At 40.3% G+C, this 20433-nt stretch overlaps 1 protein-coding gene and 1 long non-coding RNA gene across 2 annotated transcripts in view; both read right to left on the bottom strand.

Moving 5' to 3' along the window:
- The window catches only part of RAD23B (RAD23 homolog B, nucleotide excision repair protein), a 35070-nt gene extending 18016 nt beyond the window's left edge, over positions 1 to 17054 (bottom strand). The window contains exons 1-3 of the mRNA XM_040579268.1: positions 16888 to 17054; positions 3604 to 3685; positions 862 to 941 (exon numbers count right to left, since the gene is read on the bottom strand). Of these exons, the coding sequence (XP_040435202.1) occupies positions 862 to 941; positions 3604 to 3685; positions 16888 to 16953 (228 nt within the window). The 5' untranslated portion in view covers positions 16954 to 17054. The remainder of the gene's footprint in view (positions 1 to 861; positions 942 to 3603; positions 3686 to 16887) is intronic.
- LOC121080902 lies at positions 10458 to 16665 on the bottom strand. Its single transcript, XR_005825524.1, has 2 exons — positions 13308 to 16665; positions 10458 to 12548 (listed from the first exon to the last, which is right to left on the bottom strand). It is a non-coding gene; the product is annotated as an uncharacterized LOC121080902 (long non-coding RNA).
- Positions 17055 to 20433: the final 3379 nt, after the last annotated feature.

The raw sequence follows: 20433 nt of genomic DNA, 5'->3' as shown, positions 1-20433 counted from the left end.
AGTACTGCATCTAGCAGTTCTTCATGAAGGTCTGTGTTTCTTCTGCTATAAACAACATGAAAGCTGTACTCTGAAGTCATACCTGCACCTGTTTTCTTGTACAGAAAAACACCTCTCCTGCACACAAGCCACAGGCTGGAATGCTGTTTGTTCAGAAGGAACAGTTACATTCAAACAGAGAATTTAGTGAGCCAATACCAGACAGAAGCAAAGGGCAACTGAATATAGGTTTTCTTTGTCAGAAGACCGATCTCTAACTACAAAACCAACTTCATTATCTCAAGACAGAGATGAAGCCAGTTTTACTCATACCCCAACAGTCTGGAATGCCTAGGAAATCAGTGACTTCATTCCTGGAAGCAATCAAGCAACTGCTTAAGAGGAGAGGTATTTCAAATAAATGTCTATCACCCCCTTTAATTTGCCACTGCAGTCATTCAAAACTCATAGGTTTGTCTGATTGAAATGTGTATATTTTCTCTACCATTTATGCTGTTGAGCATGACAAAATAAACAACCATGAGTTCAGAAAAACAACATCGCAAACCTGAATGGTTCTGTACAGAGGATTTAACAACAGACTATCCAGGTTCCTTTTAACAGTATCACTGGGAAAATGAAGAAACAGTAAAATCAGCCATTCACAAGTTTTTTCTCTGAATGTAAACACTCATCATAGGCAAAATAGGGCTGCAAATCAATAATTCCTACCTATGCACACAATTTATTTTTACTGTCCATCAAAACTTCCACATGATCGCATTCCACTGGTTTTAAGGATAGGCATATACAGTCTGTCATGACAATGAGAAAAATAATGAAGTGAATGCAGTTTCCTTCTCAAAAATAATGACTACTCACTTTTGTCACCATAACCACCACAAAGCTCTTCTCATCTATTTTGTATTCTTTAAGAGCAGTGTCATCATCAAGAATTTTACCTGGCAAATTAAACAGATATAAATTATTTAACAGATCATTAGAAGATCTTGGGATTCCCTCACATAAACACAGTTCCCAAAACAACCATAAAAGCATGTTTTATGCAAATATATAACCATTAATAACCCAGGAAAAAGTGTTTCAGCACTTAAGCTTTGGCAGTACAGCTATCAGTAATTTTCCTCCTATGATGTCCACAGTACTTCTTAGCTTGAAGGCTGTTGCCAGCAGTGTTGAAGATGCTTCAGATCATTTAAAACAGCACCACTAAATCTAGAAAAAGATTAATTGGACCACCTTTTACACAGATACAAGTAATATAGAGGAAAGGCTTTAGCATACGATAAGCTTAACTGAATAACTTAGACCTACCTGACACACTCTAGACACAAGAAAATTCCTGCCTGCTTATGTTTTGTCTGCCCTTCAGATGCAGTCAGACATCTACAGCTCTCTCCCACAGACCAAATTTATCTGCATTAGGTAAGCGACTTTGCAACTTTAAAAATTTGTTCTTAAAAGAATGCTAAACATTAGAAAAAGCTAGAACCATTCCATACCCTGCTACCTTGACAGGAGGATTAAAAAAAAGGAGGATCAAAGCTAGAAATGTGCATCATACTACTGCTTTGGATGTTTCATAAGCAGAGATGGTACTGTGGCAAAGTAGATTTGCCTCACGTGACAAGAACTCAGAAATATATTCAACTACAGACTTTTTTTTAGGATAAGCTGATTTAGAGGCAGTATCACAAATCACAAAATTAAGTTTGTATTCCAGTGAGTTTTATAGCACCTCTTCCTACTACAGAATTTTCAGGAAATATTTCATTATTTGAATTTATTCACTTTCCAAAGATGTGCCAAGGACTAAAGGAAAAACACATTTTCATAATGCTAGTGGAATACACCACTTAAGGATATGTCCTGCTAATGAGTTATCCTGATGATTGCAAGGAAGTCAAGCAATGCATATGCATTATGGCACTTACGACAGTACCACCTCATTTGTGTTCTATTTTCTACTGGTTCCAGTCTTGCAGGTCAAATACTGAAGACCATGTTATATGTACTGTAGTAGCAGTAGTAACACCTGTAACAGATAACTGCAGCATCTACTCAGAACCTGCACAGGTTTACTTACAATTTTCTGATTTATAGGCACTTTGGAGAAGGTGCTTGCACAGTGTATAAATGCAGATGCCCTATCTTCTCAGGACACACCTTTCCAGGGTTTCTAGACTTTACCCTAATACAGATGACAACATAACAGATCTAACACCACTAACTAGCAAAACTTTTTTTTTAATTTCAAAGTATTTTTAATAACAAATATTATAATCGGTTCAGTTAGGATACCACCCTGTTTTACCAAACTACGAACATTTTAAAAGCTCATTTTAATGTAAAAATGTCATCAAAACACCCTTGTATCTCTCATCCAGGTAAAAAAATTACAATCAATCTTTAGACTGTCTTCTATTCTAAAACTTATTTCCTACATTTCCTGCTCCTTGTGAGGATTGTACAATGCCACCGATGAATTCTGACTTCTGAAAAATACTCAAGTCCCATCATATCTTCTTATGTAACCCCTGATTTCTTTTAATCACTGCAGTATAATATTGTGTCATGCAATTATATGTACATTGCACAAGGCCTTCTGCCTTGCCCATCTTCCTTTATTATACATGCAACTTTGACTTGCATGTCCTTGATGTGCATTCCCTTCACTAAGTACAAGGGACATAAAACTTGATAAGAAACATAGTCCTGAGGAGCCTGTACAAACACAAAAGAGACTCCCAATTTCTCTTCCATTGGCATCTTTCTATTGTCATCAGTGGCTTTAGCCTACTAGAAGTGGAAATCCAATACTGTTTACAAAGCAGTACACCGAAGCAGTAAGACCAAAGTTTCTTTCAAGCACAGTTTGAGGGGGAAATGCCTGAGAGGCAGTACTGGAATAAAACTTTTAACTTCTGACATGAAACGAGAACAAACAAACAAAAAAAGGACCTGTGTATTAGTGCCAGAATGGAGCAGCCAGGTAGAAAACTCCTAAATATTGGCGAAAAAAATGCCAACTATGTCAGCTCACAGAAAGTAACTTCATGTCTTTATCTGACATTAGTCTGCTTTTTGTTAGCACATAATACATGTCTCTAATGACAGAGCTCGAAAGTATTGAAAGTATCTTTGTATAGCAAGAATTTGGTGGTAGGTTTCTTTTGTTAATACAAAAAGAAATCTGATTTTTAATCCTCCGAGGTATACACAGGAACACTTCAGCTATATACAGCATAAACTGAACAAATTTATGTTAACCCATAATATGAAGCATTATCTGCTTAAATTCTGATTTCTTTTAACAGCGTTTCTTCTTCTTCACCTAGAATATCCCACCCAGGCCTGAAGCTGTTAGCATTTTTTACCAAAAGAGCAAAGATAACAGATACACATATATTAAATAAATCTGACAAATTCTCATTCAAAATTAAGAACTCCCTTTGACAATGTTTGCTGTTGGCTTGGTCTATTGGGGTTTTTTTAACCTGTTTGCATTTCAGTACTTACAATCTTTAGAAGATTTAACATTCACATCAAAGAACATGAAAAATAAGGTAGATTCACATACAGTATCATCAGAATATCCATTACCTCCATAAATTAGTTTTTGGCCAGCCACTGGAAAAGCATCTTTCCCCTTTTCTGATTCAATCTTCTCTTTCAGTGCCTTCACCTGAAGGACAGAAACAGTCTTCATTAAAAAAAAATTAAAAAAAATCACAGTACAAACCTAATTAAGTACACTTGATTCTAAGTTTTAAACACCAGAAGGGAGTTTTCAGTCATATCTTGATTATGTCAAGTACATCAGTCTTCCAAAGATGTCACTGTAACCACTTGCAGAGCAACATGTTCCCTTACCAAATAATCTCTTGTGCTTAATCAAATTAGATAAGTAACGCCTCCATGAGAAATTTTTTAAGTCCAAGTTTCTAATGGAGTGAAAAATTGAGAAGTCTGCACAAAAAAAATGCTTTTATCTACTGACCCATTACCCCCTCCTGTTCTTACCCTCAGTGCTGGGGGCACACATTCTACGCACAGCTCATGGCTTACTACATCATGATGACTCTACACAGAATGCCTATTTCTTTGGTAAGGTAACTCTTTCCCCTCCCCCAAAATTTCTGGAGCTTTACACAGCAATTTTAAGCCTACATAAGAAACCATTTTGTCTTGTTTACTTAGACAAACCACTGCCACAGTCCACACTTTCAGAGCAACACATACACTAGCTCACAAGATGTTAGTTGTCACATATCAGAATGCCTGTATTCTCCAGAAAGACTAAATAATGCTATCCCGAGGAGATAAACAATGTTCCTGTAGAAGCACTTCTGTACCAATACATGTGAAATCATGTTTTAAGACAAACTGCTAGTATACATTCATACTTCTTGCTTCCTGACAGACACTCCAAGTATATTTAAAACAAAGACAACCAATCTGTCATGAACTTGTTAATACAAACTAACTCCATCTTCTGAAGTGTCTTTTTTCTTCTCTGAATATTCATAAGCTTTTTGTATGAAACCTTGTAATTGAGATGCATATACCTAGCTATTTAAGCAACTGAGCATGTGAAAATATGTTTAGCTTAACAGTTAACAGACTGGCAACTATGTGTGTCACAGGTAGCTGTAGTATTTCCATTTTTTGTTAATTTTTAAAGCTGTAGCTCACTACTAGGGTTGCCTGAGTACTAAATACACTGAAACATATTTTCTGGTGCTAAACAGAAATACTTTGAGAAGCTGAGCTTTGTGATTCTCAGTATAATTAAAATCTGTCATCTCTTTCACATGCCAGTCATGTTTCCTGGCTTCACGTTGTTATTCTGTTAACATAGTCTTAGACCTTTGTGTTACCTCTCTCCTTTTCCTTCATTGGTCCCCTTGCTTCTTCTCCCCATCAGTCTCTCTACCAGGCTAATCCTTTCAATTTGGATGTCTGGTCCAAAAGGAACAAACCAAACTAACACTCACAATGAAGCTGCGTCTTCTCAGCAGTACGCATAAAACAGAGCGTTTGTTTTATCAAGCTTCGTGACCCAACAAAGGAGACCTGCAGAATCAACCCCCTTCTCTAAACTTACACCTTAGGTGTTTATATCACTAGCCACAAGGATACAGAACACAACATATGACTTCCCCCTTATAAGACTACACTAAAATAGGAAGCCAACTCCTTCTTTCCTCAGCAGATGGAGGAAGGATGCTTTTGGAATGATTGTTACACATGCCACCCCAGCACATGTCAAAAGCTATAGGATCAGTCCCCAGCCAGCCAGCTGCTCTTCCACAGCAAAATTAACCACAGCTCACTGTCACAGGCAGGGTCAAACTATTACACATTTTAATAATAATTTGCTGATGGCATCATCATTTTTATGCACTTACAAGAGTTTGTTCTGTTCCATCTCTGGATTTACAATTTTTTTAAAAGAGTATTTCCTTGAAATTCTCTTGAAAACTAAAAAAAAAATAAAATTTGTTAATTCCTGCCCCAATTATTATTTAAGGCTGGAAGTCACTCACCTGACAACAGAACAGTCTCTTTAGGTCATGGATAAGCCATTAAGCAGTTTTTCCTGACCTTTAAAGCATCAGATACCTCTGGCAACTCCAGTTAAGCATCCCGTACCCACTAGGGCAAATTAACCCTAAATCATGCTAAAAGCCTGTTCTGTTCTCAAACACCTACCTTTTAGCACACTGCTTACCTATTAATATTTTATGCCCCTGTATTAATCACTTGAAGATGTTTCTAAGCTTCTTCTTTCCTTCACAGTCACCTTATTTGTCACAGCAGGTATAATTATTTTGAGGGAAAAAACCTCAGGCTTCTTTCAAGTCCACTGCACTCAAGCTACTGGTTTCAAACATCTACTTTGTTCTCCTCATGTTTTACTGTTTGAGTTTTATTCTGGACTAGTATTTCCTACAAGGGACAAAGCCAAAATCTGTTCTCTCAAAAATGTCTGAACAGCTAAATGTCATAGTGCAGGTGAGTACACATTAAACACACGTTAATTACTATACAGTAACTGGATACATGCAAAGAAGATATTTACTATAGTAAAATACTGACAGCAAAGTTACAGCTATTCATTTGCCTTTGCTGTGCACCTCACATGTGGTGCTTCCCCATACTACAGTGTGATTGATGTACTGCAAGTGACCTGGCACGCTGCCCTCTTCCAAAACCTTCTGTCTAGAGCTATGCTTTCATTGCATGAACCCTCAGGTTCTGCAATATATGTCTATCAGTTTAAGAGATCATATACTAAATTCAAACACAAACTACTTCAGTTCTTACACATATCTCCAGCTGACAGTTTACAAAAATCTAAACTAAGTTTAGGCTTAACATAGCTCGGCTGACTTACAGTATTTTGCTAACTACATCCATAAACACACTGCCATTTGCAAAGGCAAAGATTACTAACATAGGCCTCCTTTAAATGGACATTCATTCTGTAAACTTTTGCCATTCAAAAGGTATCTACTGTGCTATGGTGACTGACAGTAACTTAACACATAAGAAATTCCAAACAACTAAAAATTCTGTAACATAGTTCAGATTATTCCTGTAAAACAGGAAGTGTACAAAATAGTCAATTCCAGAAAACACATTTCAGAACAATTTTTAGCTGTTTATACAGAATAGTAATTTACATAAGCGAATCTGTCATAACTCAAATGAATTCACCTAAGTGGTCATACCCATTGAAAGGAACAAATGAATGGACTTGTACTTAAGGCAGCTCTTAACCACTTGAATCTACAAGAGAATGCAGTCAGCTGCAGATGTCAGCATTTTCCTGTTTCAGGCAGAAATTCAAGAAACACTTAGGCTAAAATAAGTTTTTATAAACAGTGCCTGCCTCTTCTTTTGGCTTTCATCACTGCCTATCCTAAGTGGCCAGAAACACTTCATTTGCAGAGGATACAACACTAACTCTCATAATAAAAAAAGGAATAGATAACAGCAAATACATCCAATTTTACAGTAACATGCTAGTGGCATAAAATTTCTTCCTGTAGTTCTAACTAGAATGACTGATGACTTAGCACCCACTAACGAAAAGATACTCATGCCTTTAGTTCTGCCAAAACAAAAGACCAAGTTCCCTACACAATCTGTATGTCAAACACAGTAGCCTGAACCACCTTCGTTTAGATTGAAACTGGAAATGCTGCTTTTTCAGGAAGGGAGAAGCCCTCTCACTGCTCTTCAGAAAGAGAGTTGCATCACACAGCTAGTGGTACAGTGAGCTGCTGAAAAGAACAACAGCCTAAACTTTGCCTCTAGCAAATTAGGTCACTCAGAATCTAGACATCAGCATCACCATCAGTTCAAGGTTAGTAAGTGAAAATTAATTTTGGGAAAGCACATCCAGCATGTTATCTGTCAAACTTAGAAAGCAGGTTTAAGATAGTCAACCTTGGCATCCATAACATTATGATATTTTTCTCAAAAATACAAATCCATAAACCACACCTCCAGGCTACTTAGCTTTATTCTACCTCATCAGAGTTCAAAACATATTTCAGTCCTCAGAGAAACCTATTCTTCTTCTGCCCTAATAAATTTTGCAGCAGAATAAAGGGAACCCACACTTTATGACACCACCTTTAAGAATGAGCATCGATTAATCTCCAAAGACCTTAAATATTCAGAAACAGCACACTTATGCCACAGAGGCTAACTTAAGGCAATTTTCTTCTGCCCCCTATCCATTTAGATGTGAAACTTTTTACTGTTCAGAGATTGTACTGAACACAGTGTCCTCAAGAATAGATGCCCTGACATTTCTTTAACAGAGTCAGAGCTCACTGACTCCTAAGTGGTAAAAATGAGGTCTTCCAGAGAGATACCAGTCCCTAATTGCATCCCAGCTGGGCATCCTAGAAACATGTTACGTGAACCTGTAGTACTAAGTTGCCTAGTTGTTCCCTACAGTTACTGAAGACAGCCAAACAGGGCATGCTGGGTTCCATCTAGGCAAGTAGCTCCCATAGCTCAGTACATTGAGCAAACTCCTTCCCTTCCCTCTCACAGATCAATTTCCATTCCTCCCACCTTATATACTAAGCTAACACAGAAAAGAAAAAGTATCAGTTAATTCAAAGATGTATTTTGTAATTCCTACTAAAGTGAACAGTATACTTCAATCAATTTTAATTTGTAATTACACAGGCAAGATAAATTTCTGAATTTGAGATCTCTACAGATAATAAATATAAAACTAAGAAGGGCCGCTTTCAACATCAAGCCACATTTCCGCCTTCAACAACACAATCTGTCTTCATGAGGAATCCAATTCACCTGTACCTAAAAACAAGTATGATCATTTGCTGTTACTTCTACCGCAAGGCTCCTACAAAGTTCATTCTGATCTTGGAAGCCTTTTCCCAATTTCCAGCCCAAATTAATACACAGACTATTAATAACATCAGCATAAGAAGAAATGAGTATAATTCAAGCATGAATAGCCTTCCCACCTCCCATGGTGCTTACCACTATAAAATATTTATACAGCTTATTAAATCTTTCTCTTCAGTCTTCCTTACCCTACTAGCACCTCTTTCCTCCACCTGCTCTGGTGGAAAGTCATTTCCCTTGGGAACAGGTAGGTGGCCAGCACACATAGTAGAGCAGCATTACCACTCTTACTCGAAGTTCCAGGATCTATGAGCTCCAGGGTTCCATTTTTAGTGAATTCAACTCATTAATCTATGCTGCTCATTTGACACCCAGCACCAAAAGACTGACTGTCAATCAGGCAGCTGAGTCCAAACATTAAGCTTTGTGTTCTTCAATTCCACCATGTTTCTACCGACTTTTACTCTAAATCATCAAATTAATAAAAGGACTATGAAAATTACTGTTTCTCTTTGAGAAGAAACTGAGCAGAAGGGTTTTTAAATCTTGTAATTCTCCACCAATCGCCATCTTTTCTTTAACAGACTAAATAGGTTTCTCCCTCACTCTGGGGAAAGTCATCATTTAGACAAAGATGGAAGTTTTCATTCCTGAGTTTTCCCTCCCAATGCCTTTGAAAACATATTTACCACACAATAACGTGGTATAGTAACTGCCACACAAGACACTGCTCAAAGTCACATGAGACCAATGAGTTGTATCCAACAATAAACCAGCTAATGAAGCAACAAACTGACTAGTACAACAGTCTTTATTACCCTTAGTCGAATCCCATGATCAGCAACAGATTAATGGCACATGTTGTGCCTGCTACTGAAATGTCCAAAGGATAATAAACTACTTGACTCCTAAGTAAATGCTTTATAGTAGCTTTACTGATAAGAACACATTTGGTTCTAGCTACTTCTCCCTACAAATAATAAAAGCAGATTTTGCTGGCACAAACCTACACTTAACAGTAATCTCTTACACTGTCTTCCTAAACAAGATGCTCATATTTAGTCAGAAGCCCACCACGGTGGTTGCATGAAGAGACAGCTGCCCTACTTTGTGTCCCAAGGGCAGGACAGATGTCGCAATTGTGAAGAACCAGTCATGTTTACGACATTAGTGTGTGACTGGAAAAATAAACATTTTTACTCAAATGAACAAGGCATTTAAAATTATTCCAATATTTGAAAACAGCCTCACAGACAGTACAAAGTATTCATAAACTTCTATATTTACTATTTGCAATTACTCTGCTGAAGTTTGTATACACATAAAGCAGCAGCATTGCTTGGAAGGTAGTCTGCAACTGGCAAGGTACAAATCCAGATTTAGCTCTGACATTTACTTCCTGAGCAATTACCTCTGCCTTTCTAATTTCCTCTCCAAACCTGAGCTCATCTACACTTAGGTGAAGTTTATCAGTCTAGTTGTTGCTGTTATTCATTTTGTTGATCTCTGGGCAATTTGTTTCTGATCTCAAAACATTCTGGCCTCTAAACATTTCTACCCTTCATTTCAAAATTGATCTAAGCCCTGTTTAAAACAGGATACACCAGGGCCAGTTTCTGATGCTAAATAGTGACTAAAAGAGCAGCACACACACTGCTTTTTACTAACTACGTGAACACACAGATTTCAACGAAAAGCAGAGCTTTAAGCAACAGGAAAAAAAACCCCTCAGTTTACCTGCGCCTTTCAAAAAAAAAAAAAGTCAGAAAGATGCAGCTATTGACAGTTTTGAGTGCTCCCTATGAACCCACAAGGGTTTGTTTTAAGGAGCAAGCCTACATTCTCTGAGTGGTGACTCTTGCATCGTCATGTTGATTAGCATAAACAACCCTCCAGTACCTCTAAGCATACCATTTTTACAACACAGATACACTCCACTGATTTATAGTAAGTGTAAAAGCAATATAGTGGTTTGAGTATTAACAAACTTGACATTTTCTGTAATTGCAAAAAGACACATAAAAAACCTTCCCCAATACTGCTTACTGACAGACCAGTTGGAGGGGTAGAACAAGTTTTATTTTGATACGCATTAGTGCCTTTCACTTAGATAACAAAATAAAAAACAAGTTAGAAATACAAGGTGTGAAACACAGATATTCAAGCTGGGGGGATGGGGGTAAGAATTTCAGCCCCAGTTCTTCCCTTCCCTGATCTTAACATGCCTCTGGTACAAAACCAGAGGGAACAACAGAGACAGGGAGAACTAGAGTCAGTTAGCCTGTAGACCATATTCCAACTCAGTATGCTTACAGCAGTCACAAGCCCTTTCCTCTTCTTTTAATGCTTATTTGGCGTTCCCTGTAGGGTAACATGCAGAGGAGAGCCACTGAGGCCTCCTGTCTGGCCCTTACAGGCCCAGATAAGACATGCTGCACCTGACTATATCCTGTAAAATAAAAGGTAATTTATCTCAGTGAGTCTACTCCATCCACGTATCCTGCCTGGAACAGTGGTCAAAGGTACAAATCTTGGTGGAAGAAGACACTGGCAGCCATTTCCTCCATACCTGTAAGTTTACATAGCCCTATAAATGTACCTTCAGGAAAGTATTTTCCTGTGTTTCAGAAATACAGGGAAAATACTTTCAGAAGGTTTGCCAGTACATACGCCCTTGTACACACAAGAACAGTAATGAGACTGCAGACAGTAGCATGGTCATCTGCTCATACTCTGCTTTATTCATCATGCACTCTCTGTTCTCCTTAAGTTCCAAAGGGATCACCTTCCAGCCTGTTGTTGTTATCCATATCAAAGACAGGTATCTTCACTCACCAATCATACCTGCAAAACAGACTTTAAATATAAGACACAATTATGTACAGAGCTATCCATAAGTGCATACAACCAATACACTGCTCAGTTTACTGGCCACCTTGGGAATGGTGGTCCAGGGAAGTTTGGATTGTTGAGAAATATAATCTCATAATACAATTGTAATACTGATAAATTATTAGGAGTACAAATTTAACTTTTGCCAACAGATAAACTGGATAAGAACATTCCAAATAAAACACTTCTGAAATTATGGTCAAAGAGCCAATGCATTTGAGAAATGGCTAACCCGTAAAATTCCAATATGAATAAAAATATTTGTATTCATAATTTATACTATACTAACCTTTCTTTTATTAAATTTTAATGAATATGTGTCACCCCCCCCAAAGTCCTTTGCAAATTATGTTAGAACACTCACTAAGATTTAAGGAAAATATTCCTGAATATTCCTTGTTCAGGCAGGAATTAGAACCTCCCATGCTTGAAAATACTAACTCTAGCCAGTAAACAGGGAAAAAAACTAGCTACAGAAGAAAAGCACTATTAACCCCCGCTCCCGACAGTTAATAAAATAAACATGAATTTTCACAGAACATAACCTGAAAATGCTACAGTCTGCGAAGTATAAAAATAATGAAAAAACAATGTAAATACTCCCTGACACTCTTAGTCTGGTAGTCTCCGAAGCTACAATTTTTGCAGTCTTCTATCAGTCCTCAAGCAGAAAGTACAGGCCCTTCAAATTCACACCTCCTATGACTGCAAAAGCACATATACACGCCAATAAAATCCTAGGAGATACAAGAGCAACATAAGAATGCTCTAGAAGAACAGTAAGACACCTGCTGTAAAACCAAAGAAGAATTAGAGAAAAATATCAGGACTTTAGACATAAAGACAACTAGAAGGCTATTTCTGGATTTTGAACAGGATCATGAGGGCACTTCTCTAAACACTAAGATTATAAACTCTCAGAGAAATGTAAAACCAATCTTTTTAGCAGCAAGTGCTGCAGGATTAATCTACACTGAAACACATGTAGGAAGGAGGTCATCTAGCTCTTACAGGATTGTTTTAATTCTTCTAACAAATACAATAAAGTACACATTGAGCAAAACTACAATGACCAAAACTAAATCTGTGATATTTGTATCTTCACAAAAAAAACCAACCACACTTTCTAATGAGATACATGTACTGCTGCTTACAATTCATTCACTTACATATTGGATTGTGTTAAAACCTTATTCTTCACTCACACTTCTAGATCCGGTGTTTTTCTAACAGAAGCCCAGTTTCCCAGAAGAGCTCTGAGAAATATATTGGATACATGGAAACAAATAATGGGTTGTTGTAAAAAGTATCTTCCCTAACCTCAGTCAGAATAACACTTGATGATGCAAAGTATGCTTTAAAATTCCATAGGCTTTCAATACTAATCTCCTTTTTGTATTAGCTGATTTAGTATAGCTGTCAATATACCCAACAGATACAAACAAACGTAACCAATTAAAAATTTGTGGGTTCACAAACAGTATTTGCTTTCATATGGGTTCACAAATCATACTCTGCCCATTCAGACAATAGTCTGCCCTCATTAAGAATTTTATCACTGCACTCCCTGAAGAGAATGAGAGCAGCTTGTCATTTTATCTGATGCACCCACGTAAATATTAAAAAGTGCCTCCCTTACATGTACCACCTCCTTGTTGTTACAAAGTCAGAATATTTTTTATACCTCTTACATATCAGAAAATACAAGTTCTTTTCTAAGACATTGTCTTTTGAAAAATGGTAAGTAGCACTTCTTTTTCCCTGCAGTATACCTGTTTTATGTGGAAACATGAATTATTTTTTCTTTACTACATACCCTTTGGATCCTGTTTCATTTTTGCTGAAGCATACTCACCACACACTTAATACAGCTTCAGCGAGTATCTAGCCTAAATGTCTAAGCTTAAAACCGAGGAGCTTCCAGTACCAAAGGGGCATAACATTAGCATTCAAAAATCCCCATACACACATTTAACAATAAAGTATAAACATATTAAGGATGTACCAGAACATACACAAGTTCAAACTTTCACAACTAAGCGTCCTGTTGACAGGGTGTTAAACAAGCAGGCCTTTCCTGGGTGTTCAAAGTCGTAGTGACATAGAGGAATGTGAAAGACGGTATTAGGTGACACACAGACTGCAGCCAAAAGGCTACTGACATCCTGAATATTCCTTGCACTTCTCTGCCTCTTGACAATTAGGTTTTTAGGTTATCAGCACAGGGAAGCTGAAAATGGAACAAGACAGACTTACTTTCAACTGGTATTTCACTCCCAAAGAAAATGAAGAATGGCTGTTGAGATTTTTTAAAAGCTTATTTCACATGTACATAGCGATAACTACAACAGAAGCACTAGATTTAGAAGCTTACAGTGTCACCACCACCTCAGACAGATGTGGCTACACAGGTCTGCATCAATTTCAGACAGAGCTCATTATTTGCTCCTAACACAATGTCTAATATATTTACTCTCTCACAGTCAGCCAACAAACACAAGAAACAGGTTGTGCATATAAATGCATGCTTTCATTTATCCTGGGGAAGTCTGAATGCTCAAGTACAGAACTGCCTCACTCACAGCTCAGAACACTAGACATGAGTAAATCCACTCCTCCACAGAGCATGATGAGCACAACACTTCATTTCCATGCACTCCAGAGGTATTTTTCCCCAGAACTTAAGACAGCCATGCCTGCAAAGATTTCTTCATTTGATAATAAGCTTTCTCAAATAATAGGGCCTGAAGCTAAATCTTTTTTTAAGTCAGCCAAAACATTTCACAGTCTTCACCTAGGACTTCCACAAGCAAGACTACTAATGCTTCAAGTCTAATTTTCATTCAGTCACAATACCCAGATGGCCGTTACTTTAAACCACAACTAAACTAAAACTGAAGTCACATTATTAAAAGCATGTTCTGAACTTTAACTGTCTGATTAAGCAGCAAAAAAAGAATCAGTTGCTTGTGTAAAAGCTGTAACAAGTCTAACTACTTGTCACAAAGTACGTTACTTCAAATTCTCACTGGAAGGTTTAAATATTCTTTACCATTAATGACAGCTTTCAGTTACAAGCTTGAACTGTTGTTAGAATACTACCTTGCACTATAACATCAAGTCTCTTCAGATTCAGTTTTCTATTGAGAATAAGGGGAGAAAGTGCTAGAACCAGAAAACAATTTTAGAACAAGTTTCCTGGGCCTATCACAACTAGATATTTTTTGGCCTTGTCACAGTACAGGGCACAGATCCAAGTAAACAAGCCTACCTCTAGCAGAGAAACACACACATACACAGATAGAGCACAAAGACTAAAAAGCAGTGTTTACTGAACTTTGCAGAACAAACACATTTGTTTCAAGATGTTAGGAAATTAACCTAAGAAACCAATGCTTATTTAGCTAAAATTAAGATTTTTAAAAATCATACTGAGATCTTTCAAACATATACTTGTGAAACACTTAACAGATTACATTTTCAAGCATTTTCCAATTTTGACCAATTTGGTTTCTAACTGAAGGCTCAAGTATTCTCCTTATTAAGTTCTACGATTTATAACTTTCAACAAGGACTTCTTAATAATTTTCTAAAAATTATATTGGTCTAAATAGACCAAGGACATTTAAATACATTTTTCACCTCCACACCTCTACAGCTAATAAATTCAAGGCTTCACCCTGCTCACTTTAAAACAGCTTCCTCAAGTCCTACCCACATTTCCTCTATCTTACCACCCATTCCTAGATGAGACCTGAAGGATTATGCTCGTGAGAAGCATTCTTGTTTCAGTTACTGAGCCACTACTGTAGCAACTACATTTATAAACAGAAAGTGCAGTCTAATTTCCCATAATTCAATTCCTAGGTAATGTATTTTGCTGTCTCATAAGCTGCTAAGGGGGTGTTTTTGACTGGCAACATTCCTTCAGTCCTCTCCTTGGTTTTATTTCCCAGGACCTTACTGAGTAATAAGAACTGGGAAAAAAGATGGAAACAGGGCTTTTCTCAGTAACAAGACCAAAGTTTTAAATACTTGCAAGGTTTCTAACACATGCTTCTGCTACAAATTTGCCATCTCCCTCTGCCATACCGTTCAACCAAACGGATCCTTACCCGTTATCCTTTACTTTTCTTAAGATGGAAGTGGAAGAGGGTAAACCAACAGACTTTATAAAAGCAGATGCAATGTTCCCTAGTTCCCAGAAGTTTCACATGATGTCTGGGCAGTGAAAGTATGTATGCTGCAGACATACCTTCAGACACTGAAGTCCTCAAATCTTTCAAAATAAAGCCACAAGGATGTTTGGACTTGGCTATCAGAGGCAACCATCTATCTTCAAGCAAGAGACAAGGGAACTTCTAACCTGCAAACTCACTTAAGGCCCTTCCTCTCATCTCAGAACACTCTCTTTCCCTGAGGATTTTCCAGCAGACTCTAAACGTGCCGAACAGAAAACATTCACCCACAACCAAAATATGTCCCCTCCCTGTCTCAGAAGTACAGACACTGCAACCTGGCAGTAAGGCAGACTCACCACACACCAAAACACCTGCTCTGCAGGAGACACCAACATTCATTCACCCTACAGCTGCTACCAAAAATCTCACATGCACTCCCTCACCTCGTAAGCACAGATCACTGCAGCTCACACTGTAGGCAAAACAACAGTCTTCCCAAAATCACCCACCTTCATCACACAACAGTATACGCCTCCCTAAGTGTACACAGACACATGTAAGAGCAAACGCTCACCAGCTCCTCTCCGCTACACGCTCCTGCAGAGAAGAGCCGTGCAACCCTCCCGACAGTTCCTTCCTCGGGGGGAATCTGTAGGGAGCAAGCACCACATTTTCCTTCTGCTGCACGCCCCCCCCCCCCCCCAAGAGGACATGACCCACTCCCAGGACTCCCCATATAAAACAGCACAGATTACTGCTTTATCCCGTTACCCACTAAACCACGGGTGCGGCGGGCACGTATCTTTCCGAAAGAAAAATTTTATTGCTCTACAATCCTCTTGCTCCTCTGCTCCAGCGCACAACGTGAGTTACCCTCCCTTCCCCCCTCTGGTCATCCTTCCCCAGAAGGAGGGATGTCCATTCTTCGGGGGACAGGCCACAACGGCCCCTCTCCTCCGGCTGTGAAATGTCGCTCTCAACCAGCAGAAGACCCCTCTGCGCTCCCAGTAAGAGGGGTCACCCCACGACAGGTCGGGCCCTCCGAAAGGGGTCCGCCCCTCCCCCGCCGAGGGGCCCCGGTCCTCTCCCCCACGGCGGATCTCCCAACGCCCAGCCGGCCCCACTTCCCTCTCAAACTCTTCCTGGGCGACCACTACATCACGCCCTCAAAACACCGGCCCTCACATGAGGATCCAACGACCGCTCCCCCCGGCACATGCTGCCCGCCCTTTCCCCAGCGCAAGCGCCCCCCCCCCCCCGCCCTTTCCCCTCTCGCCCATTGCCCCTGGGCAGGGCAAAGCTCCCAGCACCAGGGCCCGGACCGCTCTGCCTCCTCTGGGAAGGGGGAAGGCCTGGGCCCGGTGGGGAAGGCGCGCGGCCCCCCACCGCCTGCCGCCCCTGCGCGGGCCCACACCGTCTCCTCGACGTCGATGTCGATTCGGAAGGTCTGCTGCTGCAGCGTTTTCAGTATGATCTTCATGGCGGCTGCAGCTGCTTGCCCCTCCGGCCCCCGCGGCGCAGCTGGACAGGTCAGCTACCAGAAGCGACGAAGAGAACGGCGGGGGGGGCAGAGAGAGGGGAAGGCGCTGAAGAAGAAGCGGCAGAGGAGGCGGAGCAACAGCTCGACCAGTGCCGCGCGGCCCCGGGCTGCCAGTCACACTCACGGCGCGGCGGTAGGCGGAGCAGAGGCGGGTGCGCACCTCCGCCCCGCCTCCGCCCCGCCTCCGCCCCTCCTCCGCTCCGCCACCGCCCCGCCTCGGCCCCGCCTCCGCCCCGCCTTCGCCCCGCCCGAGATGCCCGTAACGCGCAGGCGCAGGGAGCGGCGCGGCCGGTGCCGGACTCACCGCGCAGGCACGGCGTGGGGCGGGGTGGGTCTGAGCGAGGCGGAGCGGGCAGCTCCCGGGAAGGGGGGTGTGTGACTGTGTGTATAAGTTACTGTTCTATAAGTTATATACAAGTATAAGTTTACGGTTAACAGCTTTGTTCGTACGTGCACACGGTATATAAGTTATATAAACGTATATGTTGCTGTTAACCCTTTGTTCGTGCGTACACATGAATTTATAGGGGGCGCGGGGGCCTGAAGGCCATGATGCTGTGAGGCGGTGGGCCCATTCGACATGACATGGGTGCAGTTTGCTACTGGTGTTGGCTGATGCGGGGAGAACTCAGATGACATGTCAGGAAAGGAGGTTTTCCTGTCACCAGAGCAAATCTCCAGTTAAGCACAGCGAAAGATTTCCCCCAAGTTGTTAAAAAATTATGTATTGTTACATGTAGGACAAACTGCATGAAGGCCAAATGTCTTCTAGATCATGACAAGCCTTAAGATGCACATGCTGTGGAAGTTTAGACTAGTTCTCTGTGGTAGTAATCCCAAACTTTATAACTAACTTTTATAAGGTGCCTGCTTTTCCTAAAGTCTGTATCATCTTTTCTGCGTTACCATTTCCACTTCATTTCGATCCTGTGCATACAAATGGACACCCCAGGAGGCTACTTGCTTACCGCAGAAGCTGGTGCAGTGGATGGGACAATGTGTCCCGATTTCACCAGTGCTGCTTTCAACAGCACTTAGCTTTCATGAGTTACTAACCTCTGTTTCCCCTCATACTCCTTTGGCAGTGAAGAGACGGCCCTGCTACAAATAACCTTTAAAGTTGAGCCAGCTATGCTGCTAAGAGATCCCTGCTACAGCTCCTTATAACCTCCTCCATCAGCGGGTGTGGGATCTCCCAATGCATACGTATTCTTTGTAACCAAGGCTGTCTTTCTGCAAAAGAGGATGCTAATGTTAGGCTAACTTAATACTGTAATGAAATTATACCCTAAATGTCTTAGTGTTGTGCAATGCCTTGAGAAGTTCTACTCATCCACATTGTCAACATAGTGTTTGTAACAAAAAAACATCTTTTATCTCATTATTACAGTAAAGGTGGCTTCATAACAATTTCTTACCGGCAGCTCAGTGCAGCAGGGGCCAGCAAGCTGTGTTGCAATACAAAGGGAAAGTGGGAGACACCTCTTCCTGCAGGAGTGTACAAATGTGTACATGTTGCACGCGCAGCTGGTGGTGCTGCTTCTGTCATCATCCACCTCAGGCTCTGACACACAGCTGCTAGACAGCAAAAGCCTCTTAGGGCTTTTGCAACCAAAAAGAAGCTGCTGACTGTTGCTAGTAGGAATCCAGCATTCTTGGCAGCACAGAATAACTTGTTTGCATTGCGTTGAGAGCCATTTAAAAAAAAATAAGAGAGAGGCGTGAGATAAAATATCACTTGCTATTTTTTACATGGGAGGTTAAAAGTTAAAATATGCTGCTTGTTCACTTTAACTATTGCCTGGTACTAATTCTAATTCTGTACTTCACAGATAAAAGGATGTTTTTTTAAACTTTTCATTCAGTAGTCCAGCATAATGTAGGTGCTGAGTTTCACATGCAAATGAAAGTACCTTGTGCTGCAGGGTTGTGTCAGTTTCTCTGCTCTTTTCTGCTTAGAATATATTAAATGTAAAACACGTGTTCTGATTTTTGTGGTTGCTGGTTATAGTACGAAACAGTTATGCCACGTTTGTGGTGGGGTGAGGGTTCGTTTACTTGGTGGCAGTTTAGCCCTATTGTGAGGGCTTGTAAAAGCCTCATCATAACTGGGAATCATCTCCAAAAGCTGTGAACTGCTATAGATGAAGTTTTCCTGGCCATTTATTTGAACTCTGAGCAAATAGAATAAGAAAGAAAAGCTGTGATTTCCACCCCCACCTCCCCCTCACCCCCCAGCTGAGTGGTACAGCAGCTTAAGGTGACTTACTGTATGGTGTCTAAATTAAGGAAACCCATTCTTGGTGTTTCCTGTAGCTCAGCTTCTTCAGGTCCATAAGATTGGTTGTGGCAGAGCTTGACTCTCCAGGTCTTTCTGGAGGCTGCTTCCCAGCAGTTGCAGAATTGGGGATTGTTTTGGGTTTTTTTTTCCCAAAGTACTCTTATCTTTTAGTTTCATAGTGCTTTCCTTGACAGCCAGTGCTTGGGGTTTTTTTTCATTTTGTGTCTGAAATACTTTGGGAAATCGCCCTGTGTTCAGACTGAGGTATCACAGTTACTTTTGTACTTACAGTTTGTACGCTGACTCAGTGAGCACACAAACCTCTTCTATGCAAAAAGAAAAACTTACATTCATTTGAAAAGAGATGTGAAATGAAGCCCAAAAGTTAGAAAGACATTTTTACAGCAAATGCTTGCAGTGATTACTTTCGGTTTTCAGGATGCCTAGATTTTTGTTTCCAAGTAACTTGATATCTCTGATGCACTTAGTCCAACTTCATACCACCATGGCTTTGTCCTGCTCAGCTCTTTCTGATTGTCCATGATTCCCCAGTGACTGCTGTCTCCCAAATACAGGTGTATGTTTTCATGTCTTACAAGTTACTAGCCAAAGCCATTAATTACAGCTGACTTTTGCAGAGGGGGAGGAAAATACAGTGAAAGTAAAACATGGTCGGTAAGGTAATTTGGAAGTATTTGTGCCTCTGGTGCACCTTTCCCTGCAGCCATGTTTCTTTACATAACATCAGTGATTCTGGAAGTTGGAAAGATGTGCACATTTAAACCATAAAGAGATAGGGACATGAATCACTGCTGTTCCCTTTCTGACTGGAAGAGTTGTCCAAAACTTAGGGTCTTGCTGGTAGTTTATCAGTGTGTATATACATCTTCAGTGTGTATATACATCCTGTGGAGCCCACAGTAGCTAGCTGCTGGAGTCTCTCTTGGTAATGTTACATTTAATGGAAGGAGGATCTGACAGCTGAGAGTGAACAGGTCTGATGGAAGCCTGCTTATTTACAGCAAATGTGCAAGGACCTGATTCTCTCGGCTGCTGGTGGCCCAGTAAAACCAGTTTTATTGATGTTGGTAATACATCACAGTCCTTATGCTAATTTTGTGAGGCCAGATGACCAGGTT

Source organism: Falco naumanni, chromosome Z (assembly GCF_017639655.2).
Source record: "Falco naumanni isolate bFalNau1 chromosome Z, bFalNau1.pat, whole genome shotgun sequence".
In the NCBI taxonomy this organism is placed as follows: domain Eukaryota; kingdom Metazoa; phylum Chordata; class Aves; order Falconiformes; family Falconidae; genus Falco; species Falco naumanni.
Note: the sequence above shows the minus strand (reverse complement) of the source record. Positions and strands in the feature narration are given on the sequence as shown.